At 36.1% G+C, this 12500-nt stretch overlaps 1 protein-coding gene across 10 annotated transcripts in view; it reads left to right on the top strand.

Annotated features, from left to right (window-relative positions):
* The window catches only part of LOC144965725 (calcitonin gene-related peptide type 1 receptor-like), a 264118-nt gene that overhangs the window by 216677 nt on the left and 34941 nt on the right, over positions 1–12500 (top strand). For all 10 annotated transcript variants that reach the window (XM_078901363.1, XM_078901356.1, XM_078901362.1 and 7 more), the window contains 2 exons: positions 10546–10696; positions 11897–11957. In XM_078901363.1, coding sequence (XP_078757489.1) covers positions 10546–10696; positions 11897–11957 — 212 coding nt within the window. The remainder of the gene's footprint in view (positions 1–10545; positions 10697–11896; positions 11958–12500) is intronic.

Genomic DNA, 12500 nt, shown 5'->3' with positions numbered 1-12500 from the left:
CCGACAGGTGAAGGCGTAAACACGTCCCTTAATACCTGGCCCTGGTTCTAACAACTGCCGTATAATTGAAAGTCTTGAAATATCACAGGGCTCGAGGAATCTGACAACTGACAAATTAATCATTATATTAATCCCGGGGTTGTGTCCGTAATGACGGCATCATTAACATCATAATATCATCATTGACATCATCATCATCGTCATCATCATCCTCATCATCATCATCATCATCATCATCATCATCATCATCATCATCATCATCATAATAATCACTATCATCAACATCTTCATCTTCATCGCTGTGCTGAATAATACGTGGAGAACATATTATATATAGCTCTCACTCGTCCGTTGTCATCAGAGAACGAATGAAAACGATATAATCTTGGATTAAAGCTTTTTTATGGTAATGTTGTTTCAATTCTCTCTGTGTTGATACATTTGATTCTCATCTCTCTCTCTCTCTCTCTCTCTCTCTCTCTCTCTCTCTCTCTCTCTCTCTCTGTGTCTCTCTCTCTCTCTGTCTCTCTCTCTCTCTCTCTCTCTCTCTCTCTCTCTCTCTCTCTCTCTCTCTCTCTCTCTCTCTCTCTCTCTCTCTCCCCATTCGTTTACAGGTGTATATTTGTTTTAAAAGATATAAAGTCGTAAAAGGCACTCTCCATCTTTCTTCTCTTTTTATGGGAGCGAAGTGCCCGCGTGGTTGTTAACCCTGTACTGGAACCAATGTACCATAGTTCAGGCATTTCGTTGGGTTTTTTTCTTCCCTTAAGCAAGATTTTTATCACCAAAACCTCACTGGAGCTCACTCGGTCGTGTTTTTGCCAGACCACGAATGGTATTGATTTGAATGAAAGATTTGTAATGATAATTTTGCATCAATTTTCCCTAGATTCTTGCATTTACCCCCCCCCCCCCCTCCATGGAGCTGGAGTCTATTTCTATAGCGTTGATAGATATTAGCAAAAAATAAAAGCGCTATCCTTAAATCTGACACAAGTCAATCACAAAGTACTTTCCAACAGATCAATCGAATTCAGCTACCCAAGCTTTGCAAAATGAAGAGGGGTATCAGAAAAATATCGTCTGCATTTAGGAGTGATACATGGTCCAATTACTTGTGAGAGGAAGCTCTACCAACTGAGTTATCTGTACTTAAACACTGATCAAATTATGATCCCCTCTAGTCGCACCCTAATCATTGTACTAAATCGCTCAGCTTTTATTATGAATCATTGTCACAAAATTATGTTTATGTAATTTTTACTCATAACGTAATGCAATTCGAGATTTGTTCTCTGCCGTACCCTACCCGGAAAAGAACCACGTACTTAAAATTTTGGCCATAAAACTCGTCCTTCAATAGTCTTCAAAAGTCGTAACGTCACTTCCTTCCTAATGACGTATGGTAACTTAGTAACACTGGATCTAAACTATCGGAACAATGGCGGACGCCGTATGAAATATTTCTCCGGCGAGCTTAAACGCGTATCCAAAGGAGAAAAAAAACCCATCAATTTGATCATGTTTTGACTTTTACACATTCTGATCATAAGACATATGAAAAGTTCTAGCCAGCATGAAGGATAAATAGTAATGATTTTCTTTGTTTAGAACCAAGATGGCCGCCGTTGCCGGGTAGCGTGACATCATATGAAAAGGGAATGAAAAGTTCTAGCCAGCATGAAGAATAAAAAGTAATGATTTTCTTTGTTTAGAACCAAGATGGCCGCCGTTGCCGGGCGCGTGACATCAGACTATTGAATCCAATTATCAATCGATTAAAATGATATTCATCCTGTGAACAATTCTCACGGAAGTCCAACGTAAGCCCAAGGTTTGAGAGTTTTTGACAAGATAAGGGTCATATTAATCGATGGATATTTGAAGGACGAGTTTTCTGGCCAAAATTTTAAATACGTGTTGTTTTTCTTTTTCAGAGTACGACAGAACTGAGTTGATTTCCTATAAATTCATTAACGTTAACATTATCTCAAGGGATGCGTCATGCGTCACTCAAGGGATGTGTCATGCGTCACTATCTCCATGTCTAATTAGTATTCTTTTAGAAAAGTTGTGTTATGATCATATTAAGCTTCCGTATACTTTTGTTAAACCCTTCAATAATAGAGGTGGAATGGACATAATTAGTATTCTTCTAGAAACAATTTAATTTTACTCATGTTAAGCTTTATTATATAGTTGTTAGAACAAACAAGATGCGGAATTATTAGTCTCCTTTTATAATATACGTTATGTAATTGTGTATCTTTATCTTACTTACTAGCGTCATTATAGTGAGTTTAAAAAACTGGTTATAGATAAGGTCTTGACGTAAGTGTCTACATAAAGGGTTAATTAGACTTGGATTAGGCGGACCTGTTATGGTCTTTTGGTATTGGTTATGAAGTCTTATTTGAAGAGCTATTTATTATTAACGCGATCACTGCGGTGAATGGAGATTGCCTTTGGGAAAGGGTACCTACTTCTTATCTCTTATCTCGCGGGGGTGTCATAGAGTTGTCATTCGTCTGTCTCGAAAGACAATGGAAGCCCTGCTCCTGATTAAATCAGTCTGTGATTGAGTACTACTGCTGAACAGGCCGATGAGGAAGCAGCACATCTTGTTGAAATTGCTGCAGATGAATTGCGGTCTTCTCACGGTCTGCCTCTGGCGTTGCTCTGTCATCTCCGTTGTAATTTTTTCTTCTCACTTGTCATCTCTTCTACTCTTCCACAACTGTATGCTGCTCTTCAATGTGAGCCTCTGTGAGCCTCCCGGTCTTGTGCAGCAGTCACGGATTCAAGGCGGAGCGGATTTTGCCGGGTCTCTTTGGCACACACCCTCCAACCTATGGCTCGCCATACAAAATTATTTTTGGCATGGGTAGACGTCTCTGAGATTATGCAGGTGGATAGCATTGAGGGTCCATGACCCACTGCTGTAAAGGAGGGGGCTTAGAACGCAGGTGTGATATTCATGCATATTAATGTTTGTGGTCAGTTGCTCCGTACCCTCTTTGACAGGCGGGCAATTGTTGTCGCTGCTTTGCCGATGCGAGTGTTCAACTCAGTGTCATGTGAATGGTTGCTGTGTGTAGTGGATTCCAGATAGGTAAAGTCCTCCACCACTTCCATGGTGTGGTCACCGATTGATATACAAGAGATGCTGCTGACGTCTTGGCCCATGATATTGGCTTATTGCCAGTCCAAGCTCATTGCTTGCGTGCGCGAAGCAATCGATGCATCGCTAAAAGACTTCCTCAGATGATGAATAGAATCTCCCTAAAGAGTTCCATGCGAATTTTTGACTTGGCACGCAGTCGGACCGGGTTGAAGAGGCTCCCGTTACTCCTAGTGCGAGTTACGACACTGAACACAAATGAGAAATAAGAGGATCCTCTCATCTCTTATTTGTCATTACTCAAAATGACCATCCAGAGAATAGTAACAGCATTACGTATTTTCATCAAGAGAAGAGTAACTCAGGCTTTCATTGTTAACCAGACCCGAGTCGCTCGGAGCTACAACTCTCATGATTAGAGTCCGCTCTTATAATTAGTCAATGTGTGGAGAATTATCAGGCGAGATGGCCGAATAGTCGTGGCATTGTAATTATTTATACCCGTACGATCCGGGTTCCAGCCCCGTTGTCAGTATCTCTTATTATTTTTCGGCGATGCTCTGCAGCTGACGTCTGGATTATCGTTGTTTCTGTTTCCAATGAGAACCTAATTTCCACAGTGGATGGATACAGGAATTTATTTTATTGGAGTTCAGCTTTGTCGTGTGATTTTAAGATGCAAATTCCAAGCGTACTTTATGACAACATACACACATTCACACATCCATACATTCACACAAACACACACACACACTCACACACACACACACACACACACACACACACACAGACCCACACGAATATAGTGGCTGTAGGCGCTATCACATATTGCATTAAAATAATGGGCCCCTAATGTTTAACAGAATATAGTTTGCGGCGGAGAGGAAAAAGAAAATTGAATTATTTCGTCACAAGAATCGGAGAACACACTGACTTTTCTTCCTTCACAAAAGAACGTAAAGGAATTTCTCATCCCGAAGAAAAAAGATATTAAGATTTAGCTTGCGATTTTGACAATGTCATGCGGTTTGTAGGTGACCAATTATTCTTTTCATAAATAATATGAATATAATTTTAACGTCCTTTTATTAATCCCCAAGCAAGTAAAATATGTCTTTAGAGTCTGTTGCGATAAAATACTGGATTAACTCATGCGCCAGCAAAATAGCAACACCGCACAGTGAGCTAGAGGGAGATGACTAACATGCGGCGGGTAGTCAAACTCGGTAGCTTTTAGATACGAAGCAACGAAGCAAAGCCCATACGAGTGAGCCACGCTACTCACCATCGCCGATACTTTCACAAGTAGGCCAGAGATCTAGCTACCCTACATACGTCTATTGCCGAGTAAACAGATCGACTATTTTTAAAATTCCGACCCGAAAGTTGTGAAATAGGACTTTATCATTTTCCATAAATATTTTAGCAACAAATAGGTTTTAGTATTTTAAAAATCTAAATAAGAGTCTTAGTGAGTCTTCAGGCATATTAAGATATTCTCTTGGTCTTTGTATACTAAAATTGACAAATACAATTATAAACGAAATCAAATATACATCATAATATAGTAATATTAATAAAAACATGCCCTCTTATCTCCAATGCTCATTAAACGTCTCAAAGCTTATTCGACTGGAAGGTCAAACGGAACCAAAAGTGCTTCTCATTCAGTAGAAATCCCCAGTTAGTGATATTTTTTACTAGAGTCCTACATTATCCCTCTCTGCCTATGCCCGAGCAACGGTTCGAGTGTGGACATTCAAGTGCCTTACCAAATTCATAAATTCAATAACGTTTTTCAAATCTTACATGGGCACTTCACTCAGATTCTCTATGTATTACAAGAGATATTGATAAAACGGGGTAAAGAGAGAGAGAAAATAAAATAACAACATCATTTGTTGGGTGACATAGATACATTAATAGATAGATAGATTGATTTTAGGAATTTATCTCAAGATAAAGTGTCATTATATAGATAGATAGATAGATAGATAGATAGATAGATAGATAGATAGATAGATAGATAGATAGATAGATAGATAGATAGATAGATGGATAGATGGATAGATGGATGGATGAATGGATGGATCGATAGATTGGTAGATACAGGACAGGTAGATGGATATATAGATAGATGGAAAAAATATAGATATATTATGGGTAGATAGAGATAGATAGATAGGTAAAATAGATAGATGATGATGATGATGATGATGACCAAGAACAAGAAGAAGGAAATAAAGAGAGAAAGAAATTAGGCCAAGAGGAATCCTGATAATGTAACATTTTATTACAAGTTGACAGACAACGAAATCATTCTCTACCGGAAGCCATTATGGCTGATAGTCGCACTCTTCAGTCTTCAGCGTCTGACATTTTTGATGTCTTCACAAAAGTCTGAATTAATTAAAGTCCCTAGGACTTCAAAATCATTCCTGGATTAATCATGTTTTCAATATTCTACATAATATTTAAATCTTTGGGGGTGGTCGAGTGGATCAGACATCGCACAGTATATTCTATTTGATCTAAGTTCAAGTTCCGCCGAAGCCATTTTTTTCGTGATATATATATATATATATATATATATATATATATATATATATGTGTGTGTGTGTGTGTGTGTGTGTTAGTGTACGCGTGTGTGTGTGTGTGTGTGTGTGTGTGTGTGTACGTGTGTAGACGTAGTCTTGAGATTGTGATCTATGTATAAATAAATGTGAAAAGATTAAAGTAATAAATTGGGGAGCAAACTATAATATTATATAAATATTACATAAATCTGAAATGACACACAATTCATGATGTATTCAACACTATTTATCATTTTACTTATTTTAGAATGGGAATAGAAACCACTGAATCAAAACACAGCTTCCTGCATACATATAGATAGTATGCGATTGGTTAAGAAGCTCACAACATTGCCATCCGGAAGTATAGCTGACCAACACGCAAAACTATGTGTAACCTTAAACGTTTATAGTCTGGTTAATACAGTTATGTAAGAAATACTCATAAACGTGGATGGAAAAAACAATTATAAAGACCCGAGTGACGTCAACTTCATTCTATCTATAGGCGATTAATCGTCTCAAAACGTATTATATCGGTTTGGACATGGGGATTAACGATAAATTCTAAGCTAAGCTCAGAAAATATATGAAGAGATGAGTCCCTTCATTGAAAAAGAAACCTGATCAATTTTATAGAGCAATATTCACTAACGTACTCAAGGCGCTTTACGAGGGGCCTCTAGCCAACAGCAACATTTAACATGTAGGAAGAGACATGACGACTGTTAGGCGATATTAAAATACTTTTCCGACATACACGAAATGCTGTTAACAGTCAGGTACTCATTTTACACATGAGTGCAGTGAGAGAATGTGAGTGAAGAGGTTTTCTTTTTCAAGGACTCAACTATGCGCCGATCAGACCCGGACTCAAACCTTTGAACTTCGGATCCCAAGGCGAGTGTCATACTCCTAGACCGCATAGCGCACAAAGAGGAGAGTGAATTTAAGTTGCTTAACCTATTGGAAAATCGTCACATTTGTTACGATGCAACTGCCGCTTTCTCATCCAGATTTCATTTCTTTTTGCTATAGCTATAAAAACTTGACATTCTGTAATAAAGTTCATTTTGTCCAACAATATTATGTATAGAATGTGTTTGTGGCTTTTCTGTTTGAGTAAGAAATGTCTGTTTTTGTGTTGGGTGGGTGTGAAATTTTGGGGAAAATTCTGAAAATGGCTGGTAAGGAGAGGGTTAAACTTATAACAAAAATAATGTTCTTTTTCTGATACTGACTTTACACTCACTTTTCTCCATCTCTTATATGTGACTCATTGTCTTGAAACGGTAGAATGTCCGGTCAAAAGTAGTCCATCAGACACCATAGGCCCATGGTGTTAGTCGGAGGTTATCCCGGTTTCTATGGCGTGAAGCGGAAATAGCATTTCCTTGTTACCCTTTTGATATGGCTCTAGTCTATTGAAAAGTACTTTTGCCTGATTTAATAGACCCAGCTAACCAAAAGTATTGTTACTTGGACAGGGGAGTCCGGAAAAAATATCTCGACTACACCCGTGATCGATCTCGATCCGTCTGATTGCGAAGCGAGTGCTCTACCAACTGAGCTATCGGGATCCCCTGTACTCAGTAAAACAAACATCAAAAAAGTGTATATAAAACAGTGTCAGAGGAAGTAGAGAAAAAATATAAGGAAAAAAAAAACAACTTCCAAACAAAACAAAACATCAGCCTGCCTCGACTGGGATAGGTGGAACGGTTTAATGCCTATATTCTTCTTTTGACCGGTAATCAGGGGGTCTGAGGTTCGATCCCCATTAGAGGCGGGCTGATATTATAGGATATATTTCTTTTAGTGTGTATTTTTCTGTCTGCTTTGTCTGAAACTCTTTTTCTTGATGTTTATCTTACCCCAGTGCCTGTCCCATAATGTGTCAGTAAAACAAATAAAATTAAGCCAAGTTTCACTACTTCTTTTTATTTTGGCTATACATTCAATTTTCAGCATATTAATTGCCACGAGATTTTACCGTTTTGAAATGGCGAGACAAATATTCTGGCATATTACCACATATAATGACAAATTTAATTTAATCTTTTTGTCCTCTATGTAGTAAATTTATACCACTTCTCCCGTCCAATAACAAAGATAACCATCAAAACGATTTTTACGAGAAGTGTTTGTCCCGTTAATCATTTTTACTGCCGTACTATGGGAAAACACGTTTTTAAAATTTGGCCAAAAAATCTTCCTTCAAATATCGATCTATTTAAATGACCCTCATCTTGGCAAAAACTCCCAAACCTGAGATGGGACTTTGCGAAGTCTTCCTTAATCCCCAAGTTTAATAAGTGTTTTTTTTTTTTTTGTCATTTAACTCAATCGATATTTAAAGGACTAGTTTTCTGGCCAAATTTTTAAAAACGTTTTTCTTTCTCAGAGATCAGCAGTTAACTAGTTAAAAGTCGATTTTAAATCAGATGACAGAGAGGAAAATGTAAGGCCGTGTGACTGATGCGATAGAGGTTAAAATGTTATGCAGTAAACATTTATTTAAATCGATTCTAATGGATAAGAATTTTGAAGATGTGTCTAAACAAGAAAGCAACCCTTTTTTTTTAAATTTAAGAACGTATCCATTTTAAAGGTTGGCATCATTTATTTCAATATAACTATCTACAGTGACAGTGTAAAAAAAAGACATTTCTCAAATTCACAATGCTCAAATATGATTTTAAAGGATTCTTGTTTGTTTCTTTTTGTTGGGTTTTTTAAAAATTTCGTTTTGTTTTGTATTTATTTGTTTTTGTTGGGTTTCTTTTCTTTTTCTTTTATTGTTTTGATTTTGTTTGTGTTTTTGATCTTTTTTGTGCTTTTGGTTTTGTTTTCTTTTGTTTTTTGTTTGTTGTCTTTTTTTTTTGGCTTTTGGACTGTTTTTGGGGGTGTTTTTTTTTTTTTGGGGGGGGGGGGGGTTTGGGTTTTATTCGGGGTTTGTTTTTGTTTTTTTTTTTGGGGGGGCGGGGGGGGGGGGGGTAATTGAAATATTGTGGGTGACGTGGCTTTAAGTATATTTCTACTCTATTGTGCTTCTTATGTTTATTTCTCTTGAAGGTTTATTTATATCACGTTATTGTTGTTGATGTTGTAGTTAAATTTTGTAGATTCTATTAGCACACATTTTGTAAACAAAATGTTAACTTTATGAAATCTAATTGGTATCCATTGATCTTCCTTTTCAAAAACAATTCCATAAACCAGGGAAGACTTGGATTTCATATATTTATTATCGGACTTCGTGAAGGTTCCGAAATGACAATGACAATCTTCTCACTACCCACGTCAAATCAGCGTCAAATCTCTCACTTGACAATTTAATAGCAAGTCGTCACAATATTTCCATTTCTTTTGCTTGTGTGTTTGTTTGTTTTTGGTTTTGTTTTTGTTTGTTTGTTCGTTCGTTTGTCTTTGTTTTTTGTTTTTTTGAAAACATTAGGTTTTGGCGTGTCTTTTAGTCTTTTCTTCACACTTTTGGTATTTTATAATTTGTGTCTCTGTGTGTGTGTGGGGGGGGGGGGGGGTTGTTACTTATAAATGGAAGGTGTTATTGTTGCACTAATTAAAATTTTTGTCAATTCCAAAATGACAATAACACAATGACAATCTTCTTGCGTTCCACTTCAATACTCCTCACTCGACATTTGAATTGCAAGTTTGTTGTGTTCTTTTGGCACAATACGTCCATTCTTTTTGGTTGTTTGGTTTCTTCTCTTTATTTTACTTTCTTTTCTTTCTTGAAACATCGGGTTGGTTGTGGCAATCGTTCTTTTCCAAATCTTTTGGTTCTTTGTTGTTTTATTTTGTTGTTCGTTTGTTTTTTGTTATTTGTTGTTTTTGTTTTGTTTTGTTTTGTTTTTTTTTTTGTTTTTTTTTGGGGGGGGGGTGGTTTTTTGTGTTTGTTTGTTGTTTTTTTCTTTTTGTTATTATTGAAGGGATGGAGTTATTGTTGCATTAATTTATATTTTGTCAATTTTATTGGTGAAGACTTTAAGCAAAATTGTATCATGATATCTAGTGGTTATCCATTGATCTTACATTTCAAAAATAATTAAAAGAGACCAGGAATTACTTTGGTAATCATACAGACCGTCCAAAATCATAATGACAATCCCCTTGCTATATACAGTTCAATGCTCCAAATCAGTGTCAAATCCTTCACTTGACATTTTAATCGCAAGTCTGTCGTGTTGTCATATCGAACACTCACAACAACAAAATTGTAATTTACTATGCAAAATACAATGTGGTTGTCAAATAAACAAACCTAGCTTTTAATTTTTTTTAAATACAGAAGAGAGTTTATTACTAAATGCGACCATCGCGCCTAAACAACTTTATGTCGGTTTGGTTATAAAACTAAAAATATTAATTACGAGACTTTGATATTTTTAAAATGTTCAATTCAAGGTATTTAAAGGCCTCTGATATGAGCAGTCCTTTCTATGATTATGTTTATTATATATTATGTTGTTAATGTTATAAATTTAATTGTTGTTATCATAGCATAGTTTCGTTATTATTATTATCATTATTATTATTATTATTATTATTATTATTATTATTATTATTATTATTATTATTATTATCATCATCATTATTATTATTATTATTATTATTATTATTATTATTATTATTATTATTATTATTATTATTATTATTATTATTACTATCATATTATTATTATCATCATCACCATCATCATCATCATGTTTTTTTTTATCATCATTATAATTATTTCATTGACTGAGTTACATAATTCAACTAAAATGAGCAGTTCCATTCCGCCATAGTCAGTCTAGTCTTCCCCTTCATCTCTTGCATCGACAGGGAGGCTGCAAACTCCTGGCGTTTCTACGTCTCTATTCCCGGGGTTGTACTTACGTGTGGATGTTTTGTGAAGGCTTTTACCTACATCGACTCATCAACAACGCCTTCAAGCCACCCAAATCTCTCATCTTTTTATACGGCACTGGGTGGGGTAAGTACAAATGACAATAGACAAATCTGAGCTCTCATATAGAGCAATGTCCATAAATGTGCTCAAGGTGCTTTACAAAGTCTCCTAAGGCAATATCAACTCTTAAAATGTACTCGACTCCTATTAGGCTCTACTACATTTTTTTATGCGGCTATGTGGTCTGACACTCGCTTTCGGATCGGAAGGTCCTGGGTTCGAGCCTCGCGCTCGGCGCATAGTTGAGTCCTTGGAAAAGGCTCTTTACTCACATTCTCTCACCGTACTCAGGTGTAAAATGAGTACATGGTCGTTAACAGCGTTGTCTTTGTCCGAAAAATTGTAATATCGCCTAACAGGCGTCATGTCCCGTCCTATATGTTAAATGTTGCTGTTGACCAGAGACCCGTTGTAAAGCGCTTTGAGCACATTTAGTGGATATTGCGCTATATAAAGCTCAATTTTAAAGCTCAATTTTTTTAGACAGAGACCGTTGTTGTAGGCACGTACTCATTTTACATCTGACTACGGTGAGAAAATGTTAGTAAAATGCCTCCTCCCAGAACTCAACTTTGGTCGTCCAGAGCGGAACACAAAGCCTATAGGTTGGAAAGAGGGTGTGATACAGAGTCGCAAAGTAGTATCATTTATTTATTTATATATTTTCCACATCACTTCAAAACACTATTATGTCGGTAAAATTAACCAATCAAAACATGGAATTTGTGACACACCTCGAACGTGCTCGGACAAGCATGGTTGGTAAACATATAAATATATAATTCTTAGTCCCTGTTCTCAATTTTTGACTAAATGTGAATTTCATTTTGAGTATATCAATAGATACTTAGATAACCACACCTCTCGGACAGTCGTCATAATAAAAACAATGACAGCGATTGATCATCATAGCAAACTACACCGGTTTAACTATCGATGGTTTATGTCTAAGTAAAATAATACTCAATGTTCTGCTGCTGGATCAATAGAACCAACACAGAAAACTGTGGGTAAACTTAAACGTTTGTAATCTGATATATTAAATCGTGTGATAACTAGACTAGTCATCTGTCTGGTGGTTTAAATACAATGAAAAAGATCAGAGAGGGGTAACGTTATTCTTTATAAACATTGTTTGTCCGAACACGTGTGAAGGTGTGTCACAAATTCCATGCTTAGATTGGTCAAAATTCTACTGGTTAATTATGTCATTTTTTTTTTCAGGGATCCCCTTCATTTACACAATGCTGTATGGGATTTTACGCCTTATTTACGCAAATGAGAGGTAATACTGATTAGATAACTGATTGAACCTTGGTCTGATAATTTTTGTTTTGCTTTTCTTTTCTATTCTTTGCCCGATGCCATTAATTTAAAATTACAACGAATTATCTAAAAATTCCTAGAGGGAAGTAAAAATTGATATATCTGTTATAGCAATTTGGAGTGAGACGAAAATGCTAAGCAGAACCGCCGAAAGCATTACTAATTTACTAGAAGCTGTGAACTGTAAAAATAAATAAACAAATATGAATATAACAGATTCGAAAAGATCAAAATACCAAAATACGAAACGTTTCGGGACCAAAACCCTTTTCAGTCAATAACAAAATTTAAAAAAAAACATGAATACATCACTTCTCCTGCAGTCTTTGAATTTTTTTAAAGTGATGTTTTAATGGGGGTTTTTTTGTTGGTTTGTTTCTTTGTTTTTGTTTTTTGTTATTGGCTGAATGAAAGTTTTTGAGCCGGAAACGTTCCGTATGTGGTATTCTGTTCTTGTTTTAAAACAACACAGTAAATATTCATCTTTCTTTCAAATTTTACT

This window comes from Berghia stephanieae, chromosome 2 (assembly GCF_034508935.2).
Source record: "Berghia stephanieae isolate SIO BIC M18660-M18661 chromosome 2, UCSD_Bste_1.3, whole genome shotgun sequence".
Classification (NCBI taxonomy): Eukaryota; Metazoa; Mollusca; class Gastropoda; order Nudibranchia; family Aeolidiidae; genus Berghia; species Berghia stephanieae.
This window is presented reverse-complemented; position numbering and strand designations above follow the sequence as displayed.